General features: G+C 38.3%; 1 protein-coding gene across 9 annotated transcripts in view; it reads left to right on the top strand.

Moving 5' to 3' along the window:
* LOC131067769 (uncharacterized) overlaps window positions 1-24417 on the top strand; it is a 290039-nt gene extending 265622 nt beyond the window's left edge. For all 9 annotated transcript variants that reach the window (XM_058002912.1, XM_058002916.1, XM_058002917.1 and 6 more), the window contains 5 exons: window positions 22804-22955; window positions 23075-23145; window positions 23247-23403; window positions 23526-23732; window positions 23911-24417. In XM_058002912.1, the coding sequence (XP_057858895.1) occupies window positions 22804-22955; window positions 23075-23145; window positions 23247-23403; window positions 23526-23687 (542 nt within the window). In that variant the 3' untranslated portion in view covers window positions 23688-23732; window positions 23911-24417. The remainder of the gene's footprint in view (window positions 1-22803; window positions 22956-23074; window positions 23146-23246; window positions 23404-23525; window positions 23733-23910) is intronic.
* The last annotated feature ends 1092 nt before the right edge of the window (window positions 24418-25509 follow it).

The following is a 25509-nucleotide window of genomic DNA, read 5'->3' on the forward strand; positions in this document are numbered from 1 at the left end:
TCAACAAGCCGAGTGGCTTAATGTCGTGTTGGTCCGCTCCCACCAGGTTGAATGTGGGTGGCCACAGGGTGGGCTTCCCCAGCCGCTTCCATGTTTCTTCTGGTAGTACATTCACCCCAGATCCACCGTCCACAATGGTGTCCTTCAGAATGGTCCCACGGATACCCATTTCTACCACAGCTGGGTGTCTACCACTGCTCAAGGCTAGTAACATCGGGTCAGTCGAAGGGCTAACGGAAACCTCCACCTATGGTGTACTCTTCGAAGCGGTGGCGGGAACCCCTACTTGTGGTGCACTCGACGATGCGGTGGCGGGAACCCGTACCTGTGGTGCACTCGACGATGCGGTGGCGGGAACCCGTACCTGTGGTGCACTCGACGCTGGGGTGCTTTGCACATTGGTGAGGATGGCAGTCCTCAATTGTGGCATAGAGTCTAGAAGGTCTTTTACCTTTATCGGCACCTCCATCTGCAAGATTTGCCCAATGATGTTATTTTCCGCTTCCGTACGGGATGATGTACTCGCCACCTCGTTGTCCCGTTGTTCGGTCGTCATCTCACGTTCAATATTGGCCTTTGCCTCCCGTAATCTCTCCTTCTCCGTACGGGGGTCGGGATAAGTGGCTTTTTTCGTCTGGGCGAGGGTGATCACCAGTACTTCTTTCTCACCAGTCTTCTCAGCCTTCTCAATGTTGAGGAGATTAACCCCTGCCTGCGGGCAATTTGCGTCCTCATGGTCGCCTGGCCCACACCAACGACAGAGGTGCTGAGGGGTGGCTTCCTTCGTGCAATCACGGGCGAAGTGCCCCCACTGATTACAAGCCCTACATTGGATAATTGGCCGGCCCTTGGCGTCATACTGGATACGGCTTCCGTTATTGTTATTGTTGCTATTCCTTCCGCCGCTGCGTCTGTTGTCCCGGTATCCTCCAGATCATGCCGTTGTGTTAGTATGTTGGCCGGTACCCGCTGGTGCGGATGTTGTGGCTTGCTCCGTGAACAGCACCTGGTTCATTTGCGTACCTCGGGTTTTCATGTTGTATGGGCACTCCTTGGTGGAGTGTCCCATCACTTGGCAAATCTCGCAGAATGCCTTCTTTTGGCAAGTACCCTTTGTGTGCCCTTCCTCTTTGCACTTAGTGCACCATATGTCCCCTTCGTTTTGACCAGTGCTTCTCATTATTTTGAATTCCTTTCTCATTCGCTCCATGTCTTTCTAGAGCGCTTGCACCCGTTTGCCAGCCTCGTCGTCGCTGCTGCTTTCCTGTGAAGAGTCATCGTCCTCGGATGAGGATTTATTACTTTTCTTCTTCTTTGATGTTTTGTGTTCGCTCTCCAGGTCCATCGCCCTATTATAAGCGTCGTCATATGACGTCGGGGGTACAATTTTCATCTTCCTCCGTAGGGAGGATTTCAACCCTTCAACGAACCATCGTTTCTTCAATCCATCTGCGGGTTGGCTTTCCATTTTACCCAAGAGTTCTTTCAGCCTCCGACTGTATGCCCGTACTGTCTCCCTGGTACCTTGTTTGGTACTGTATATCTCCGTTACAATTTCATTGTCATCACGGAGCAACCGAAACTCCCCCGTGAATTCCTTCTTTAGATTGGCCCACGTGGCCACTTTTTGCTTGTCCACATCGGAGTACCAATCTATGGCAACTCCTCGTAACGTGGCTGGGAACTGCTGTACCCAGTCATCCTGGTCTATTACTCTGTTGGCGGACCAAATGGTTTCACATGTACGGCAGTGCCGTAAGGGGTCTTCCTTGCCCTCCCCTGTGAACTTTGGCAATTTTTGTTTACTCGCCATCCCACCGCTGGGTCTCGCTCCTCTAATTCCTTGTGTGCTTGTACCTGGCGATCCTCCGCCTTCTGCAACTGAACCTCCACTCGTGGGTCCTCCGGAAAAAGTTGCTGACACCGAACCAAACAAATTGCCTCCCGTACGATACCCTTGTGCTCCCTCGGCACCTTCGGTCGTACCGTCACCTTCCGTTGTCTCCCTCCGGTTGTCCTCTGAAATGGACAAATTCTTTAGCAAGTCTCTGGTAGCGTCGATCAGGTTTAGACTTCGCCTTGTTTGTTCCACCAACTCTTCGCGGCTTCTTACCCTACGGTGGTATTCTGGCGAACTGTAGAGTTCTCCTTCGGCACCCTCTGTGACTCCTTCTGGCAGCCCTACAACAGTGTAGATAGTGTAGTTCTCTCCGTCTATCTTTGCCTCCGCAACCTCCGTGACACCTCCTGGGTTCCCTTCGGGCAACCCCTCGGCCGGTTGTCCCTCGGCAAGCTGCCTTAGCCTACGCCTTAGTTCTATCTACTGTCTGAGATTCAACGCGGTTTGTGCCACTTCCCATTCATCACTCTGTATCTTTTTATTTTTGTCCTTATTTAGTCTATTGGGCATAAGTCACTTCCATACACATCAAACACACACCATGTACACAAAAAAACTTTTATTATTTTTATTTTTATTTTGCCTTTCGGCCACAATTTATATCAGCAGTGTGTCGGGATTAGTACAAGGTTCAATTTCCTCCTGGCCTGGCGCCATCTCGTTCCGTTTCCCGTCGGCTGTTCTCTTCCTAGCGTTGCAGGATTTGTTGTCGTCGCTCTTCTTGGGCAATCTCCTCCAGGCGGGCTTGTTGTGCCAGCGATGCCTGTGCAAGCAACGGGGGAGGTGGTTCATCAACTGGTTTACTGCCGGGCTAACCTCCAGCGCTGTCCACACGGCACTTGGTGGGATTTCTGCCTCGGCCGCTTCTCGTCGAACGTATGTCTGAATGGCTACCTGGAGCAAAATTGAAAATTCTCGCGTTGCCATGTCTTCTCCTGTATAAAGTTCTGTCCACGCGTCGTCGGCCTCCGGGTTTACTTCACCAACGGGTAGGCCCATTGTGTCTGTGTGCCATCCGTGTCTTCCGTTCCCGAGTTCGTCTAGGCAGCGGCGCCAAATGTTTGCCCTCTCGGGTAAACGGTTAAATGCAGAAAGTAAATGCACAGAACATAATGGAAATATATTAAATAATCAGCCTCTATATTAATTCCACAGTCCATATACAATAAGTGCTTATAACATTACATCTGACACCACTAACATGATCCCACTTCGAAGAAAAGGTACACAATATATAATACCCGAAGGGGTGCGACACAACCGTCGCAACTCCAACTACCTACCCGTCGGCTAACTAACTGACCGCTGTAACTCATTATTACCGACGACAACATAAACATAATATAACAACATAACATAATGATTATTCCCGTCAACATGGCTTAGGTGTAAGAGGTTACACCCAAGACAGGAATCGAATTAACCTTCGATTTCTTGGAGGGCTTGGATGTAAGAAATTACATTCAAGACAGGAGTCGAATTAACCTTCGATTTCCTGGAGAGCTTGGATGTAAGAAATTACATTCAAGACAAGAGTTGAATTAACCTTCGATTTCCTGGAGGGCTTGGATGTAAGAAATTACATTCAAGATAGGAGTCAAATTCACCTTCGACTTCCTAGAGGGCTTGGAACCAAGATGGGTTCCAAGAAGGCAAGCTTCATGGCCGCCTAAGGACATACTTTCGTATGGCAATCGCATCCTTTTTATTAGATAAAAGTTGTGATTATGTTAAGTAAGTATTTTAAAGTTAGAATGAAATTTAGATTACTTCTATATATATATATGTTTGTTGTATTCTAACAATCTATTTTGCAGGTTAATGATCTCTAACTAGTAGGGACATTACTGGTGCCCACTTTCCCATCTTCCTAGGCAAAGTTTGAACTTTACCTTAGGTGACAATTTGCAACATAAAAATAATATAAATATGAAATGTCTTATCATCCCCAACACCACCTTTTTAATGCCACTAACGTAGGAAACTAACAATATTGATATCAAATAAATATTTTTCCTTAAGTCACCCACAATACACTTAATCAGTAAATAAAAATAATTAAATATTAAACCTTAGGATAAGGAAATAATATTTAATTAAATCACTTATGACTCCAATACTGATTATCAACAAAAACTAGGATGAAGCTAAGCAATGAAGACCATTGAACTGTTGCATGATCAGGACCCTGTCCAAACTGCTAAAAATAGAAATTCTCCATACTACCACTTACTAAAAATAGTAAGTCATTAAATACTCATCCGAAAAGCATGATCTTCGCACCCGGAGAAGAGCTTGGAAAGCTCAGCAAGACAGCATCATCCAAACAACCAAACCCTAACTTACTAAAAATAGTAAGTTCTCACTTCACCAAAGAATCCAATGCATGTTATGCCACCCTGGAGTTCATAAAAAACCCTGAAGGAAACCATAGATAGAACTAAAGAGTTCCTTCCTGGTAAACCCTAAAAAGCTCATGCAAAACTCTGTCAAAGTTGGAAACCCTAATTCTCCTTTCCAAATAGCCAACGGGTCTCCGGAATAGGCCAATGGACCACTGAACTAATCATTGTGGAGAAGGGGACATTACAATATGAAATTAAATATGATTGCCATACATCTTGCAATCTATATAAATATTACTTTTAAATTCTGCATAAGAACATTATCAGGGTTCATGTATTAAGCATACATATTAAGCACATCCCCATGCATACCACCAAGAACAAGGATGTTACTGCATGTAACTTAATAACAGTTCTGATCTGATCTGATCGACGGTGTTATCACTGGAGGCTTTTGATTTCTTTCCTTTATATCTCTCAATGTGAGGGAGAGGTCCCACCTCTTCATCATGTATGCCCTTTGGCAAGAGACACACCCTTTCACCATTAGCACCCTTTGAAATAGTGCAAGTCTTCATTATTTCTGCCCTTTGAAAGGGACACAACCTTTCACAATCACATCTGCACTTACTATTTAAATCAGATCTACACCTTTGATTCCCAAATTATCCCCCTTCAAATGAGGTTCTCTTCTCCCTTTTATATCTCATGTTTGAGGGAGTCACAACTTTTCATTTTATGTCTTTTGACCATTCACTAATTTAATTAAATTTTAATTATATTTAATTATATTCTTTTATATTTTAATTAAATTTTTATTATTTATTATTAAATTCTATTTCAAAGAGGGAACATTACAGTCTGCCCCACCCAAGATTGCTTGTCCTCAAGCAATGATAATGGAGTGTTCAAAATGACTTCCAATATGAAATAGCTTTGAAAACACACATGGAATAAACATGCTGGAAACATATTAGGCATGAACCAAATATGGAGCATACACATGGATATATGCAAACACGGAGCATACATGCAAATACATGTATTGTTAGTCCTTCTCATTGACTATAATAATTCATTGATTCATCTTTACCCTGCAGGATGGTAGGATCAATGCTCTGATACCAATTGTAATGTTCTCTACTAAGAGGTTGCCTTTTACCCAATAAATTAACGCATGCTACTATACATTATTGTGGTTTCAATTCACATTTCTAAACCTAATGCATGAATTATTATTAGCAATACATTTGGCATTTATCATATTCAGCCCTATCTTAATTCTCTTTCCTAATCCTAATGAGGGATGGGGATTTACTGTCATAGAGTGCTGACACCAACTACAAAGAGGCTCCCTCAAGGCCCAGGACTACGTCCCTACCCATCTTGGGCTCACCATCACTTGTGATGGGTTTACTCACATTTCCCTACACACACCAACCTATAACCTCATACAACTTAGTAGATGAATTTAAACTAGGCCAATAATATAATAATCTTTCATGTATTATGAATACATATGAAATTAAATATGGTTGTCATGCATATTGCAGTCTATATTAATATTACTACTAAATTCTGCATAAGAACATTATCAGGCTTCATATATTAAACATACATATTAAGCACATCCGCATGCATACCTCCTAGAACAAGGATGTTACTGCTTGTAATTTAATAACAGTTCTGATCTGATCTGATCGATGGTGTTATCACTGGAGGCTTTTGATTCCTTTCCTTTATATCTCTCAATGTGAGGGAGAGGTCACACCTCTTCATCATGTATGCTCTTTGTCAAGAGACACACCCTTTCACCATTAGCACCCTTTGAAAGAGTGCAAGTCTTCATTATTTCTGCCCTTTGAAAGGGACACAATTGTTGTCTTAATTTTTGAATCTTCAAAAATTGGCAACCCCTTTAAATTTTCACTCAATTTTCATAGTCTTCTTTTTGGCACATTTTACGAGGTTCAAAACTCGTATTTGTTTGTGTCTAATTGCTAGTGGGTGTTTTTGTTGTCTTAGTCTAAGTTTTGTTTGGTTTTTGTTTTCTTTTTTCTTCCTTTTTGGGCAATTTCGGGTTTTAAGTTGGTCATTACAAGTAATAGGAACTTCTAGATGTCATTGCAAGTGAATGAATTTCACTTGTAATCGGGTCCTAGAGACTCAATTACAAGTCACTTCATTATTTTGAAATGAAAGAAAGTTCATTTACTTGCAATCAGGTTCCTAGGGGGCCGATTACAAGTATATGTTGTGACAAAGGCAAAGCATAGTGCACTCTTGCTCTCTTGTTTCGACACTCTCAAAACCAACTTTCTCTTTGTAAACCCACACTTTGAGGAAGAGTCTCATTAATGTGGCAGTCACTGCATTATAGAAGGAGTGTTCTTCCTTCTAATTGTCTATTTGAAGTCCTATAGGTTTTTAAAGCTTCATTCAACTCTCTGAAATCACGTTTGTGATTTTTAGGCTATTCTTCAAGCTTTTTAGTCTTTCTTTTCCTAGTATGTCTCTTTTCATGCTTTTGCATCTTTTTCTTTGGGGTTCTTTTTGAATGTCTTTGTTGTGTTTGTTTTGTTTTTGCTTGTAGTCACGCCCTCCTTTGCGTGTTTTGAGCGCTTTCTGCATTGGGGTTTCTATAACCTGACCATGTGCACGTTCTTCCCCATTTTGCAAATGTTTCAGTTTCATTCGCATTTGGGTTTATGTTTTTCAATCACCAAGTGTGTGTGATGAATCATTTCTCTTGCAAGTTCTATTACACCACACTTGCAATTGGGCCCTTGAAACCCGATTGCAAGCCATCATGTTTGCTTGCATTTCATAATGTGCTCGCTTGCAATTGGGTTTCAATGGTCCGATTGCAAGTTTGTGTCATCCTTGTAAAATTTGTTTGCTTGCAATCAGTCTTGAAGACCCGATTGCAAGTATATCATTCGCCACTTTCTTTTCTGCAAGTTTGTTTACTTGCAATTAGGTCTTCAAGACCCGATTGCAAGCTTATCCTTATCACTCTTTTGCACTTAAGGATGATGGTGGTAAAATCGATTACGCCTAAACGTCTTTGCATCTATCATCCACACTTGAAATCGGGTCTTGAAGACCCGACTGCAAGCTTCCATCTATCATTCAAATCACACTTGCAATCGGACTTTGAAGACCTGATCGCAAGCTTATACTAGTATTGCAAGCTCTTTTACTCGCATTTGGGTGTTCAAGACTCGATTGCAAGTATGATTTTCAACATCTTTTCCCAACTTGCACATTCCAAGTTCACTACACTTGCATTTTGCCTTCCAAGATCCGAAATTTTGCTCATGTCACCATCAATGTCTTGTCTATAAAACATCGTTCAAGCTTGTTCACTCTTTTCCCTTTCCCATGATAAACCTCATGATAAGTCAAGGGTTGAGCATTGTTTTGTAAGCTCTTTCATTTGAAGGTGTTATGGCTTCCCCAATAGCCTATGAAGATGTCTTAACTCTTTGGAGCTTTCATTGCAGTGTTACGGATTCTTGCTCAATGACAGAAGAACCAATATCTCCTTCAAACAAGAAGATGAAGTACAAATATGACAAGTACCAAAATGAGATTTCTCCTTCTCAAGTGAGCTCTCATGTCGATGAAATTAAAGATACGGAGATTGGGCATGTTGATATGTCTGAGTTCCTTGAGAGTGCAGAAGGGTCACCAAGTCATATCATGCAGTCGCTTTTGAATAGTCATATTCACTTGGTTTCCACTTCCCCAGTAGCTACCTTGGAACCAGAATTCGTCCTTGCTTGTACTGCTCATTTTGACAAGGGATCTAGAACGATCAAGGATGATGATGGCAATATTGTCATCAAATTGGATGCGGAAACCATTGATAAAATCTTTAAGGTTCCTGCTGCCCTAGTATATGTAGACATTACCATGAAGGGTGCTCTTGATCACTACAACCAGAAAAGGTTAGATTGCATAAGGCATATCAATTCCAAGTGGCTTAAGACTTCTAGGACTTGTTTCTCTCGATGGCCCAAGCTTTACCGATCTGATTTCATTGAAGAAATCAACGACATGATCAAACTCCTGAGTAGGATAATGGGGTTGAAACAATCTAATGTGTTTGAGATCTAGATGTATAAATGCACTGTGGTCATGAGAAAAGCTTAGTCTCATATCTTCTAGGGTGAAGTGATTAGTAATAACCTATGCGAGCAACTCTCACAAGTTCCAACCATTCTCACTTTTTACATGAATTCCTACTTGGTATGCATAGCAGCGTCACTAAGACAATTTCCAGGTCTTTCTACCAAAGGTGACAAGTCGTTGGTACCAATATGGAAATATTATGATCAACTCACCTTGAGGCCTAGTAGGATTCACTACAGGAGTGTGCAAGATGCCTTCTTTGGTCACTTCATGTGCTTGTTTGATAAGACACTTAAAAACAAGAGAGTGTCTGAGGCAGCCTAGAAGAAAGTGAATGAGTACAGATGCCTGTTCCTTCAGTTCCCAACTTTCACTTACATGAGAGTTGGTTGTTTTGAAGGTCATCCATATATGCTTTTGACATATACTACTGATAGGATCATCCTAATGGAGTTGGCTAGACAACTAATGACAGTTCATGCAGTCCAATTAGCTCAACATAAGTTAGGGATCAATATATCCTCACATAATCCACTGTAGATTGGCAAATATTCCTTGAACACTTCAGCAAGAGCCAAGGCGATGGAGATGGAGCTTCAAGAAATCAAGTTCAAGAAGTTCAAGGCAAGGAAAGATTTGGATTATCGAGGGATGAAAGATAAAATCAAGAGAGCCTTCACTCATGTTCATCGCTTTGAGGATATCTAGGTTGATCTTCGCACAGAGGAAGACATTAGGAAAATGGATTATAGCCGACTTACCTTGGAGCAAATTGTATTTTTGGATCCGATCAAGATTCCAAAAGTCATGGTAGATGACAGGAAAACACGTGATCCAGAGTATACTGAACAAAAGGTCACTGAGGCTCCTATTCCATCTATACAATGATCGCAGAAGGAATGTACCTCAATCTTTGATAGATTTCAGTCTATCCTTGCCAACACTAATGCCTTGTTGAAGAGCAATAATGTTAAAACCATAAAGATTAATGTTGGAGCAGAGGATGATTCAATGGGACTTGTGGAATGTAAGTCTGAAGTGAGAGTCAAGTCCAAAGAGGGTGCTTCTTCCTCCGATACCAGAATCAAGCTAAGAGTTAGTAGTGTTGTCCTCAATTTTTTATTTCAAAAATTGGACTATCATATAGAAATTTTTGTTAAAAAATAAAAAAATTTACTCTATGGCATGCTTCCCAAGGCAGAAATTCGCCCCATCCTTGGATTGGATCGATCGTTGATCCATCCCCAAGCTACGTTTCGAATTTCGTCACGTTTCGAGTCCGTTTGCTATGTTTTTGCTTCAATGTAGGGGAATTTTTCGATAATTACCAGTAACTGGTAATTTGTTTTTCAAAACCCCCTTGAAGCTTTTTGGCTTGTAGGGGAATTTTTCTCCAACTGCAAGTTTTTATGAAACTTGTAATGAGGGTTTTAAAACCCCCATTACCAGTAGTTTGACTTTAAGTTAAAATAAAACTTGTAAATGGGATTTTAAAACCCCTTTAAATGTTTTAAGTGAAACCACTTGTAAAGGGAATTCTATTTCCCTATTACAAGTAATTTAACTTGTAATTTCTTTTCTAAAACCCGAAATTGGTCTTAGAGGCAAAAATATGAACATTTTGAAAAACTTGTTGTTTTGTTTTCAAAACCCGAAATTCTTCCATGCCATTGCAAGCTGATTTGGGTTCGAATTTTTTGGAGGAAATGTAGGGATTCCTTCCAAGTGTGGATTTGCTGCAACTTTGAAGGATTCAAACCCATTTTCCACGCATTCATTAAACCTTTTTTTTCACCATTTTTCTTCTTCAAAGCATTTTTTCTGAATCTTGCATTTATGCGATTTGCCATGGTTTGGGGGTTTGAATCCATCTACTCCTAAGGCGTTTTTCTCTCAACCTTGAATGCGTTGGATTCTAAGCATTTATTAAATCGTTTTATGCGCATTTATGGTTTCGGATTTGCAAAAAAGGCCCTAAAAACCAGTCACGTGTTTTGTTGTTTTGCACATTCTTCGCCTAAGAGGTATGCTTTCAATCCTAAATCGTTTTTGCTTAGTATTGTATTTAATGATAAAAGAAATCAGTTTTGAACCATCTCCTTGGCATTTTTACGTGGCATTTTTATAGCAAATCGGTTTTGCTTTTGTCACAATGCATGGCTAAGTTTTTCCCTTTGTGTAAATTCTATTTAAAGGGCATCATCTTCCATGTTGGGTTGATTCTCCAAGTTTGGATTTCTTCTCAACCTTGCAAGGTAATTTCTTTTTTTTGTTTTTCTTTCTTTTTTCTTTCCTTGCATTTTCTTGTTTAGTTTTAGCTTTGTTCATGTTCATAATGGGTTTATGAGAGGAAATTCCCCATTTTACAAAGAAATTTGTAAAGTAAAGTTGTTTTTCCCCTTTGTAATTCTCCTTCTTTACTTGCATTCGGGTTTTAGAAACCCGATTGCAAGTAAGAGGAAAATTTGTGTTCTTCCCCTTTTTGAACAAAGACACAACCTTCTTTGGTCCAAAAAATCAAGTTTCAAGATAAGAAAGATGTGCTCTTCCCAATTTGCAATCTTCCCAATTTGCAAAGAAATTTGCAAGTGTGAAAAGTTCTACCTCAAGATGTGTTCTTCCCTTTTTGGACAAAGACTTAACATTCTTTAGTCCAAAAATCAAGTTTCAATGACGAAAAAATCAAGTTCTTCCCAGTTTCGGGTTTTGAAATCCGGATTGCAAGTTGAAAGTTCTTCTCATTTTGGCATGACAAAGTTCCAAGTGATCTTCCCGAAATTCATTTTTACCTATCCGCTTCCAATTCCCTCATCCGTACTTATCATCTTCGTCATTTCCCGCATGCCTAAATACCTTTTTTTCATCCATTCCTTCGATTTTCAGTTTGTAAGTAAATTTGCATTTGGATTTAGAAAACCAATTGCAAATGTGTTCTTCCCAACTTCCAAACTGAAAATTCATTCTCCTTCCATTTATTCATGCTTCGTGTTTTGCAAGTATAATTGCATTCGAAATTTGGAAACCCGATTGCACGTGTGTACTTCCCTCTTGTGTACTTGCAAAACATGTTTCAAAACCCGAAATAAGTCAAAAGCTTATTTTTCCACCTCTTATATTTCCTCTCACAAAGCCCAAGTACGAAAGTTGAACTTTCCCATTTGGAGGAATGAAAATGTCTAAAGCTACTGACTTTGATGTTGCCTTGATACTCTTGGATTTACATTGCAGCATTCCTAGTTGTTTCCAGATGACAGATGTGTCATCATCTCCCACTCCAAAAAAGATGAAATATAGGTATGATAAATACCAAAATGAAGTTCCGCAGTCACAGGTTTCCTCCTCCCTTGATCATATCAAGGATACTGAGATAGGGCATGTTGACATGTTCGAATTCATACAAAGGATTGAAGATCCGAAGGAGGGGGATATGCAACGGTTGCTGGACAGCCATATCCATCATGCTGCATCCTTTCCAGTTGCTGCCCTAGAACCAGAATTTGTTCTAGCATGTGCTCATCATTTTGATAAAGAGACACGAGTTATTAAAAATGATGATGGAGAAGTGATCATTCGCCTAGATGCAGAAGCTATAGAGAGGGTTTTCAAAATACCTTCTGAAACCATTTATATAGAGATCTCTAAGCAAAGTGCAGCTGAATACTTTGCCAAAAGGGAAAAAGACTGTAAGCGTCATATCAACAAATGGATTCATGAACCTTGCACTGCACTTACCAGATGGGCAAAGTTATATCGATCTGATTTCAAGAATGAGATCGGTGATACTATTACTCTTCTGAGCCGTATGATGGGATTGGAGCATTCCAATGTTTTTGAACCTTGGATGTACCAATTTATTATGTTAATAAGGCACTCTCAGCACATCTGTTGGGGTGAGATCATCAGTGATGCTTTGTGTGAACAACTTGTAGTCGTCTCTACTACTTTCACCTTCTACATGAATTCATATCTCGTGTATATTGCTGCGTCACTTAGACATTTCCCAGGTCTTTCCACCAAGGGTGACCGCATGCTTGTACCGGTTTGGGAATACTATGATCAGTTGCCTCTAAGATCAAGTAGGTCTCATTTCAGAAGGGTTCAGGACGCTTTCTTTGGTCATTACTTGTGTCAATTTGACAAGAACCTAAAAAACAAAAGAGTCTCAGATGAAGCATGGGAAAAGGTGAAAGAATATGGTTGTTTGTTTCTCCAGTTTCCAACTTTTACCTACACGAGAGTTGGATGCTATGGCGGGCAGCCTTACATGCTCCCATGATACCCAACATATAAGATTATTCTCATGGAATTGAGAAGGCAAATCATGGCTGTGCATACACATCAGTCAGTTAAGCACAAGGTTGGCATGGGTATTTCTTCCAACAACCCATTGAAGATTGGTCAATATTTTCTAATGACTTCAATCAAGGCCAGGGCTATGGAGACCGAGTTGCAGGAAATTAGACTCAAAAGATTCAAACCTAGAGCTGATTTTGATTACCAAGGCATGAAGGAGAAGATCAAGAAGACCTTCGTCCATGTACATCGGATAGAAGATATCTGGGTTGATCTCTGTACCGAAAAGGAGATTCGCAAGATGGATTACTGTCGACTCACTGCAGAACAGATTGTGGATCTAAACCTCGTGAATGTGCCACAAGGGATGATTGATGATGGCAACATACTTGATCTTGAGTTTGTCAATCAGAATGTTGATGAGGCTCCACTTCCTTCTATACACTGGTCCCATAAGGAAGGCACTTCTATCTTGGATAGATTTCAGTCAGTTCTTGCCAATACCAATATCTGGCTTAAGAACAATGGTGTCAAGCTCATTAAGATTAAGGTTGGGAAAGAAGATGATATTACAGGTCCTCTTGGGCGGAAGTCTAAAATTCAACTAGACAATAAAGAAGGTGCATCCTCTTCTAGTACGAGGATTAAATTGCGAGTCAGCCGTGCAATGGTGCTTCCTCCTCAGGAAATAACAGTTCAAGGCAAGGAGAAGCCACAGTTGGAAATTCATGTGATTGATCCTGAAGCTTCAGAGGAAGAAACTCAATCTAATAATGCTCCTCAGTCGCTTTCTACAGAGTCCCCACATAATTCTCTTTCTTCACTTCCTATTGAGGTACCCATGTTTCCTCCTATGATAGATGTGAGCTCTCAATTTGCCCCTTCAGTTTCAGAATCTTCGCAGAACGTCCTTCCACTTTCAGCAGCAGAACCATCTCAAGGTCATTCTCAGGAAAATTTGTTGAATATCTTTTCAGATGATCCTTCATATGTACCTGTGTCTGATATTGATACTTCTATGACCTGTTTTGATGAGTTCATGACATCTTCATCACATCCTGTCATCACTCAGCAGACTATGGTGGCTATTCAGACGAACACTTCTCCCAAGGTCACCACAGTTATTCAAACAGAAACTGTTTCTCCCTCTATCCCAGAATCAAAGTTAATGGCTTTACCTCCATGGCTCAGTTCCTTCACTGCAAAGAGGAAGAAGCAGGTGATCTCACCTGATGCCTTTGACTACCAACAGTTGAAACAATCAAAACCTAAAGCTGTTAAGAGGGCAAAGATAGTTTCGAGGGTGACCGTTGATGAAAATCGGATGAGAGTGGCAGAAATCGCTGAACCAATATCAGATAAACCAGTTGAAGAAATGCAAGCAGCTGAGTATCGGATCACAAAAGTGCAACTGGGTAAGCAGACTCATGAGGTTGTCAAGCATGATGCTCAACAAACAGTGGCTACATTGGTACAACGGTATGATGAGGTGTTGACCAAGAAAGATCAATTGGAAGTAGAGAATCAAAGAGACTCATGGTAGCCATCCAAAGTATTACTCAACCTTAAAGTGGAGAAGGCCAAGTACCTATTTCCTCCAAGGTCAGTGAACCAATCCAAGGTATCGAGAGAGCCGCCCAAAAGGTTCAAGCCTTAGACACTTGGGTTGATCAACTGCATGACTTATGTTCACAAGTCATAAGACAAGTATTTGAAACAATGGTTAAATTGGAGATCATTGAAGATAAGTTGAATCAAATCTTGGGTGCTTTCAAACTAAATTTGGAGAAGGTTGAGAAAAATTTAGTTTCTTGGCGAAAGATGCCTCAACATCAATTGGGCGTTCTTCAGGTGCATGACGTAATTCCTTCCAGAGTCATGTACATTGAATATGAGGAACTTCTGGAGAACAAATCTCTTGTTCTCAAGTCACTCATTGAAGAAATTGATGAGACCTTAAAGTTGCGTGAAACAGTCTTTCAAGATGTTACCTCCCGTTGTAAAAAGGCATCCTGCAACATTTTAAATCAAAATGATGAGCTGCTGCCCGAGGAAGAAGTTCTTGCAGATCTGCAACTCAAGATTCATGATGAATGGAGAAGTGAGCAATTCTCAGTCACTTCCATTCAAATATTGATTAAGTATCAAACTGAGTTGCAGGAAATCGGGTCAGCATTGGAAAAGGGCAATTCCATTCCACGATATGCCAATGCCATGATGTCATTGTAAAGACTAGGGTGGTGGCTATGAACACTCATGAACCAGATCCTGATGAATTGCAGAAAGTTATTCAGAAGTTCGAATTGTTCATATCTTCAAGAGGTGCAACTTAAGTGTTTTTAACACTTGTTGTAAAATTTTAAAATTATAATTTTAGAATTGTAGTTTCCCTTTCGGCAAGTTTACTAGTAAAAACATTTTTGTAATTGCAAGTTGTCATCACTTGCATTTTTGTAATTACTTGTAAGGCAACTACAAGTTGTGTCCGATTAGGACTGTAGTTGGAATAAGTCTTAGTTAGTTAATGAAGTCATAATTAGTTGTTGAATAGGTCTTGGTGGTTGAGGGAATTTCTCAAGTTAGTTAGGATCCTCCCACCTTTTTCTCAAGGCTCCTCTCCTATAAATAGAAGAGAGGGTCCTTTGTAATCTTTATCTTTTGGGAAAGCAAGCAAAAACTCTGCCAAATTTACAGCAAGAAGTCTTTGAGCTTATGTATGTGAATTGAAGGTTTTGAAGAATAATAAAGAAGGATTACTCAAGTTTTGAGTCTTTGAGCTACAAGTTTGAGTTTGATTCTTTTTATTTATTCTATGCAAAGTGTTTCTAAAGGAGCTTAGTCCAATCTGATTTGAAGTCTTTGAGCTGCAAGTAGAGAAGATTAATTAAAATAGGAAATCTCTAGAAAGAGCAGCAAGTCTTTGAGCTTGCGTCTATTCTTGAGGAAAAATTATTGTTTGATAAGAAATAGCAGCAAGTCTTTGAGCTTGCATTATTTCTTGTCTTTGTGTTAAAAGAATAAATTATTCCAGTCTTTGAGTTGTTGTCTTTTATTCATTGTAAAATTTAGTATAGCAAAGGGTAGATAGGACTTCCAATAGTCAAGTCTTTGAGCTTGATATTGTTGTCCCATCTCGAAGGAAGTGACGGAAGTCTTTGCGCTTTCAGGAAACTTCATTTCCTTTCTCTCATTTTACTTAAAAGTGGTTAATACTGTTCATATTCAATTGCTATCCTTTTCTGTGAAGAGAAAAGGATATTGTCTTTCTTGAAGAAAGAAGGAAGACTGCTATACCATCCTGCTTTTATTTCAGTTTTAGTTAGATAGGGGGAGCCTTCCCTTAATTAGGAGAGTTTTTACTCGTGTGTTGTGGTTGAAACCACAATTTTGTATATTTCTCCAAGTGTACAAAATTTTCAACCAACAAGTAGAGCTTTAGTTATTCCTCCAAAAGAGATGTCTTTGAAAGGAAAAGAAAAGCCCCAGGTGCAAATTCAGGTCATTGACCCTGAGGATGAACCACAAAGGAAAATGCTCCAGAATCTCCTACCACTTTGAATTTAGATTCTCCTCATATGACCATTCCCCAATTGTCTTTGGATGTCCCTATGTCTCCAATAGACACAGATGTGGATTCTTTTTCTACGGTTCACATTGACCTCGTTGTGCCAAGTGCATCTATTTGTATCATTGTAACATCACTAGTAGCAGATATATCTATGAATGCTCCACATGACAACATGGAGAATGTTTTTGATGCAAATCCTTCATATGCCATTTTATCGAGTTTGTCACTTCCTGAGATTGATACCTCTACTATAAGCTTTGATAAGTTTATGACTGAAGTTGGCCATGACGTGTCATCCGAGCAAACACTTGTTGTTGTTCAGACCGAGGCCTCCCTGTTGTGACCTTTTCACACATCGCCCCATTACAAACGAGGACCCCCCTCTTTTCTTGCTTTCCGCATTGGTTAGTTTAGGGTTTTGGCAGCATAGTGGGCAATTTTGAGTTTCCCGTGCCCGAGTCTGGAAATTCTGATCATGCCTATTGTCGTTTAGAGTTTTGAAGTTATGGGATCAAGTGCGTAAAGTTGAGATTTTAAATGATCCTAATTTTGTCTAAGTGTGGACCTTTTGAGCATTAACGTGTTTTTGAACGTCTACGTCGGTGATTTTAAAGTGCTAAGGTGTTTCAGGACCTTTTGGAGTTGTTTTCTCGCTCCTAGGAAGTTATTCAAGAGAAAAGGTTGTTGTCCCACCCATTTTAGATTAAATTAGTCTTAGTTAAGTGTTAGAAAAGGGGGAACCTTTCCTAAATTAGGAGAGTTTATACTCGTGCTGTGGTTGAAACCACAATTTTGCACATCCTCGTGGGTGTACAAAATTTTCAATCAACATTATGAATCAAGAAATATGTGATAATAGAAATAGACATTCTTAAAACATAAATGAGAATAACATCAATCCCCTTAAATCTGGAAAAAAAAACTAAGAACTACCCAAAATCTTGTAAAAAATAAAAGATAAATGATAGCATGATCAAACAAAAAGGAAGACTTTGTTATGGAGAAAGAAACCAAACCAAGACAATAAGAGTAAAGAGAATCAATTTCAAGATGAGGAACTACAAGAGAAACCTTCAAAACAAACTAAGCATAAAAGGAGCAAACTGCTGCAAGGTTCAAGGGAGTGAAAGTATTATATGAACAACCCAAATCTATTGTGGATAATAGCAATAGAGAAGAGTAAATTGCCTTGAAGGTAATACAAGAGAAAAGAAGAGTTACCATTTGAGTAGCTAGAAATATTTCAGATTAATGAAGTGAAGGCCTAGAAGACTTAAGACAATGACTAAATCTTTTCAAAAGAATGGTAAAGAGGATGAGAACAATCTAAAAGTAGTATGCTTGTTGGACAAGCATGTGTTAACAAAATTTGATCATGTAAAATTGAATGGTTGTACTTATGATTCAAGATTCCCTATTGATGCAATGATGCCATAGAATACAAGGATGAAAGTATGATGAAAAAGAAAGTCACAATAAAGAGGAAATGGTTGCATTAATGTCAAGATAATCATTCAAGGAATTGTCAAATGAGAATTTAAAACATAAGGAGAAGAAACCACATGTGCAATAGATCAGCAACAAGGGAAAGTGATTGATTGACATCTACATATACAAGATACTAGAATGGTAAAAGACTGCATACAACTCACCATTGCACATGAAGAGATTGAAGATTAAAAAGAATAAGGAGTTATCATTTGAGAGCAAATGACAGAAGAAGAAATTCCCTTACGAGAGGATAGCAAAGAGAAGAAGGATAATCATTTAGTTGTGGAAAATCAGAAATCTTGATGATATGAAGACTCTAAGAACGATATCAAAAGATGATACTTATCTAGCAGCCATGGATAGAGAAGAAAGAATTGAAAATACATAAGAAAATGATGGGATAGACAAGCTAAGTTTGTAACTTATGAAACTCAAGAAGATAATGCGAATTCTTTTGAACAACCATAGAGGAAGTTTACCCAAGAAAATCAGGATATAAAGGATCAAGTCATCCAAGATAGAGGAGCATTACAGAAAGGGGGAGCTTTAAAGAATCCTTGACAGGGGGAGCATTGAAGAATATCTAACAGCGGGAGAAGCATATTTCTATTGAATGTAACTTGTAAGTATAAGAATTGATGTTTCTCATGACCCATTCATGAATAGAAGCTTGATGATATCCCTTTGCTATTGATGTCAAAGGAATTAGATGTTGTCTTTGATGTCAAAGGAGTAATCACTGATGTTATCTGACAAAGTAACAAGAGTTGTGAAACAACAAAAGGATAATATCAACCAGCAAGGATAGAGATGCCAAGACAGTAAGATAATAGAGAATGTATTGAAGATGTTGTGAATAGGATACTCTTGTGAATGATAAAGAGCATGAAGGATAAAAGACATTGAACAAGTTGAAATAGAGATTATAATAAGTGTACATAAGGAGTGTTCACGGGATGAAACTATAAAGCTTACAACCAAATCCTAACTTGAAGTCATGGAGACTAAACAAAACAACATAGAGATTGTTGCGACGATGACACAAGACAAGAGTTTGTGACAACTTGAGGAATCAGAAGTTAAGGCAATTCTGTTTGACAAAGCCGACTTTATTCAATGAAGAAAAATCAACTTTACAAGCATCAAGGAAAGAAATGAATAAAGTGAAATATGAAACAGCGATTTAAGTCACTTTTTTTTGTTTTGAACAACAAGCAACTCTATTAAGAAGAGACTTAATTATAGAGCACTCGAAATAAGGACAGCACTTTGTTTACAAAGACAAAGAGGGTGCAATGTGTATGATAAGGTGGCATTCCGAATCTTCAAAAGGTGGCATACTTGATAATAAGTAAAGTTTAAAACAACGCAAATAATTGCTGTGGGGTGCGATTGAGACAAAAGAAAGTCTAAAGTCAGTGAGTATTATGAAGTGCAGCGCTTTTGAAGACAAACAACATGGCTGACTTTCTCAGGAACACACAGCACATCCATTAAGGCATATGTGTGACACGTTGATTTTTCTCCTGATTGATAGTAGATCTCAGTAAGTGTTTATGCTGCAAATTAGAATACACTAATGCTATGGCTGCGGTAATGTGAAGAAAGGAAATGACAGACTATTCAATTCATATAAGAATTTAAAGCAGATCAAGTAAATAAGGAACCAGTCGACAATGAACAGGATATTCATTACTGAACAGTATAAACCGATTTCCTTAATAACTATTATATATACATAATGCTGCGATCTCCTAAGACACATCAGCAAGAAAATGATTTGGTTGATTACACCAAGCAGCAATTACCATTAATTGTTTTTGTAAACAATAAAGCAGCAAACTGTTAAGTATATGCAACGATCTTCATCCATGATGCTACAGAAATCTTCATCTATAATCAAGTAAGGTGTGGCAGAAATTTTATGACCAATAAGGACAGCAATTTCAAAGATAAAAAAGTGTGGTTATCAAAGAGAAAACCATAGTTAATTAGAAACAATAAGAAAACCAAAAAGGTGCAATTTAATTAAGAATATGCTAGAGTATGATTTGTTAAAATTATAAAAGTATATTTTAAAGAGACATCTCCTTAAGAGATGCAATTCACAAATATATTCAAGGGATGTGATTTTTTAAGTTAAAGATTGCATAAGTCAAAAGGTATCATTGGTGAAAAGAGAAGTGTCCCTAGGGAATTAACTCTATTGGGAAAGATATATAAGAGAGGTTATTTTACGAGACAATGTATGTGGAAGGTGTGTGTATGTGGAGTGAAAGTAAAAGAAAGATAGATCAAGGGCATACACCAAGAGTGAATTTTACATAAAGAAGATTATTTCAGAGGTATATAAGGAGCTCATTAGCAGATTGTGTAGAGGAGACTATGATTTCTTTGTAGCAGATTTTTTACCAGACTTGTAATAGTTCCAAAAGTGGTATAAAGAACTCCATTGTGGAGAGAACCTTGTGGTCATTTCACAGCAGATTTGAAGAAGCAAATTGTCAGAAATAGGATCATCCATCATCCATTGAAAGGTGGAAATTTGAATGAGGGGTTGGTGCCTCTAATAGAATGAGGGGTCGGTGCCTCTAGTGAGTTAGTGCTCACGAATTAGAATGTGAGGTCGGTGCCTCTAGTGGGAAAGTGTCTCACAAATAGAATGAGTTGGTGCCTCTAGTGGGTTGATACGTACGAATTTGTAAAAGAAGTTTTCTATATATAAGGAAGCTATTTTGCCATGGTTTTCACCCTAAGGGTTTCCACATATATATCTTGTGTTCTACTTGTGTTATATGGTAGTTAAATTTCATGTGAATGTTTATATGAAATGAATATGCTTTGAGATTAAGTTAGATGCTTATAATATAAAGCTGAAAAAGTAAAAGTTTGTCATTAAACTGATTCACACCCTCCACCTCTCCTCCCCCTTCAATATAATTGTGTTCTCAACAATAAGTATTTTTCTAACTCTTTTGTCTTTCACGTTAGATTAGAATAGATTAGCCATAGATAAGCTTCTTTTCTGCATTTTAGTTTAGCAATAGATTTAGAAGAGGAAGTTGACCTTCTTGGGAGATTCTCAAGTGATTCATGAAAACTGTAAGCGAGTTTCCATTTTGTTGGGGTTTCTCTGAGCTATAAATCCACAAGCACAAATCATTTAGATGGGTCTGGTAAGCAGTATTGCAGATTTTCTTTGCATGCCTATGAAAACATTTGCCCTAAACTTGTATATGAGCATAGGCCCTCAACCTATTCCTTTTCATGATAACTTTCCCCCCACATCTAGTAGTTTCTAGTGCATGCATACCCTCTAAAGGGATGTGTCAATCCGAGGCATGAAGATGTACCTTTATTGAATTTTGCATAGGAGGTGGAAGAACCCTAAAAAAGAGAATCAAGAAGACTAATGTTATTCTTCTTGAGGATACAAGTCAACAATCCATTTGTGTTTTCATACATTTGGATTCATCATGCCTCCTTTCATATATTTTACATGTGGCCTTACCTATTTTCTATGATTATGCTTTTGAAGCAGAGATCTATGATTCTACCTTAGAAACAAAATAAAATAGTGGTTTTGTCTTTGTAGCAAAAGAGGACTATGATTCTATGTTTTGCTTCTTATCATAGTTACCAAGATACTTGTAACATAACCCTCTATACTTGTCTCTATTAATGTGTTTTTTATGACACCTTGAACATAGAATAAAATACTAAGTATTCTATCCTCTTTTGAACAAGGAAACCTCAAATGCTAAACTTCGTGATCAAGCGAGGTGACCCCAAGGTTTACAATGCGAACAATCAACTTTGATAATGGATAGACTTAGTGAATATGATGTAATCTTGCTGGTAACCTAAAAGAGTATGCTAATAGACTTGTAATTTCTATTTTTTGCAATAAAATTTACAAGTCTACTGCAGCAGAATTTTTTTTAAATCAAATCTCAAAGAGGTGATTGTACAAAGAAAAAAATAGTATGGCTTAAGATATGTACATTGATACCATGTTTTTAAAAAAGTGGCATTCCCTTCCGAACCTCTATTTGCTATTGCAAGGTTATTATGGTTTAAAATAATTTTTTAGAATGTAATGATTTTCAAATATCAATACAATTAATCTTCGCTTTTGTTGACATCTAACTAAAAAATGATTAAACCTAATCTCATTTTTTCTCTAAACTCGCTTTATGTGGGGTCATCACTATACAGCCACCACAACCGAGCCATTTTCAAAACTTTTGATCCAAAAATTTACAAACAAGGAATGGAAAGGGGACCAAGGTGTCCCTAGAATTGCCTTTGGTACAGGAACACGTCCAAATGGGCAAGGGATGCATCCCTAAGGAACATAGAGAAACTCACAAATATCCATAAAAATTTCAGAATGGAAATGAAACTGTAAACTTGCTTGCTTGAATAGCATCTGAGAATTCACATAATAACAAGAAATCTCTTCCCAATAACAAATGTCTTAAAGTTATTTACAATAACCTATTTGCTCGAACAAACAGCACAACTTCAATGTGGAAAAGAAATTATTATGACAAGCAATGAATAAAATCTGGCTACTGTAATTGTGCAGATTATAATCGGAAATATTAGAATGACAAGTCACCCTAAAAAAATTGACTCCCAGGCAACGAAGTAGCATTTCATTTCAAAAATATAAAGGATAATTCCTAAGAGGGTGACTCGTTGCACACCAAAAAGAACAAGGGAACACCAAAGTAAACTTATCCTACGGTGTAATAAATTCGTGCCTACGTACCAGCACTTTTAACAACCCAAATTGCATTGTTCTCCCTCAGCTCCTTCAACATTTGGTAGAATAGAGGCTATCTCATGGTTGGATTGGCATCAAATGATTGCTTAGGATCGCAATCTTGCACTTCAGTGTATTTTTTAAAGCTTAATAGAGCAAAATTTCAATGTGTATATCAAGTTGACTCTTTTATTGCTTTAAAACTTCACGACATGATTGGTATCTATATTTCTGTATATGTTTATTCTACTTATGAATTTCATTAAACTGGCTAGTTTGTTTCTTTTGCTTATTGTAGATATTGAGGTCGAAGACCAACATCTCTTGTCTACAATAGAATTGCGCATAAAAGAGATGGAGAAAATGACAGGGGAGCGACAAGACTTGATCCTGGTTGCCTCTTTGCTAGGACGCATTCCTAATCTTGCAGGGCTGGCACGCACTTGTGAGGTGAAGTTTTAAATAAGGGGTACTCGGTTGGACATTTCTGAATATAATCGTCATTGCAGTATATATATGTGACATCTATTTATCCTCTTTCATGTTGGTTGTCTACTGTGTGGCTGCAGGTCTTTAAAGTGGCAAGGTTGGTAGTCGCTGATGCAAACATTGTGCAAGATAAACAGTTCCAATTAATCAGGTAGAGAATCTTCATTCCTAATGTCAAATGAGATGCAAGCAAACTAACGAAAGAACGGAACAATTCTCATTTCGATGGTACAAAATCTTGTATTTTTTCAGTGTCACAGCCGAGAAATGGATACCTGTACAGGAGGTACCTGAATTAAGCCTCAAGGAATATCTGAAAGGGAAAAAGAGGGAGGGCTACTCAATTTTAGGATTAGAGCAAACTGCAAACAGCATACCACTTAATAAGTTTTCATTCCCACAGAAATCAGTATGCCAGCATTTCATTTCTCTACAATTTAGTTACTTAAAAATGAACACAGCAAAATATACAATATAGTTACATCTGCTACGTTTTCCTGATAAGTGGAGAAATGATTCTATCTTAATTAGGTCTTGGTACTTGGACGAGAAAAAGAGGGAATTCCTGTTGATGTCATTCACATACTAGATACATGTGTGGAGATTCCTCAGTATGGTGTTGTTAGATCTCTAAATGTTCATGTAAGTGGTGCTATTGCAATATGGGAGTATACTCGACAGCATAACGAGTAAAGATGCTTCTTTTTCCCCAATATTTTAACCTCGCGAGAACACAAGGTAAGGAATTAGGTGCAGTATAATGAATTGATTTTTGTATATATGGTTATCACAACTTAAGCTATTTTCTTCACTCTTGTGGCTGCTGCATATTTCTTTTACCAAGCAATATTGTAGTCTTTTGTTTACCCATGAATTTCATATTTAGCTAATGCTCCATACTGTTTCTTTGCTTCAGGCTATTAAGTGGCAGATTTGAATTTCCACCAGCCAATTTTGGTGTCTTCTTTACCAAACACATTGCTAAAATAATGCCAGTCAATTTTTATTCTTGCAATTAATTTTGTTCATTCCGAGCTTATTGTGGAGACAGAAAGGTGTAAATTTTCATGCTAACTATATGAGTCAGAACATCCTAAATCTGTCAAGCTTATCAACACTGTTTAAAACATGGAAGCTTGAAATATCGGCAACAGGCATGGGACTTTTTTAATTCAAAATTTGTAATGTGTTGCTAGATAAATTAATTTTACCTGTGAAAAATTCCAGTTTTCTGGAATACTTCAGCAAGCCAAAAAATGAAGAAACGAGAATTGGAGAACTAATAATTAGAAACATTTGAAAAGTCAGCCTGCTCTAAGAAAAAAGTGTGGATTTTAATCATCATATTTGTTCAAGACACAACTAAAGCTTAAGCCATAATCGATTGAATAAAATTGCTTTCCAAGGGTTTTTAATTACAAAAGGGAATAGATAGTTGTAAATCTATTATTTCATGCCATATGGTATTGAAATTCATTTTAAAAGATTTAACTACCTTTCTCATTCTCAATCCTTGCAACATTTTAAGAATAGATTTTGTGAGCTAAATATGCATGTTTGGAGCATAGATTGCAATTTAGTAAACAAAACATTTGTATGATTATATTATAAATAGTAATTTAACAAGATTGGCTCGACATTTAGGAATCAGATAAGATAATTAGTTATAGAGCAGAGTATGCTTGAAGCACGACTAGACACCAACGAACAGCAAGAACAACTACGAAAGACTGCGTAGGACAAAGACTTACTAGAACCAAACAGCCTACCGTAAGTCAAGGTGGCTTAAAAGTCTGATCCAAAGAACTTCTCTTAATCTCAAAACAAGGATCTTTCTCCCCGAACCCAACTCTTTTGAGACAAGGAGGATTCATAGAATCACTAATAGAACCATCAATCAGGCCCAAATCGTTAACTGAGGAGTCTCATCTTTGAACGGTCCAATTGAGATTTACCTTTAATATCTTTTGAACCTCTTGAGGAGGGATAACGGAATCCATTTTAGGTTCTGGTAAATTCTTCTTCTTCCAAACAAAGTGTTGTTTTTTATTTCATGCAGGTACTGGAAGCATTGCCCACTATACCACAAAAATAGCAGATTGCAAGGGAGTCTTCATAGTCTATCTACCACACGCAAGTACCAAATTTTGAAGAAAAAGTAATCTGAGTGGGGAGCTTCTGGTTTTTGTCCACAAACACACAAAATGTAGCACATAACAACCTCCTCATAAATTTAGTGATCTTATCAGTGGCACAAAATTGTCCAAAAGAGTGAGCAATAATCATGAAAACCTTTTCAATCAAAAATCCAAGGGTAACCCGGGCAGGTGAACCCAAATAGTAAACTTGAAATTTTTAGTCATTGGGTTGAAACTAGGAGAGCAAGTTTGAAGACTAAGACCATTTAATCCTAGAAATTAGGGGGCTTCATTAAGAATCCTATAATTATCCTCTTGGCAGGAAAAGGAAAAAATGAAAAACCATTCAACATAGCTAATACCTCCACCCTATTGTG

The sequence above is a fragment of the Cryptomeria japonica genome, chromosome 5 (genome assembly GCF_030272615.1).
Source record: "Cryptomeria japonica chromosome 5, Sugi_1.0, whole genome shotgun sequence".
NCBI classification, from domain to species: Eukaryota; Viridiplantae; Streptophyta; class Pinopsida; order Cupressales; family Cupressaceae; genus Cryptomeria; species Cryptomeria japonica.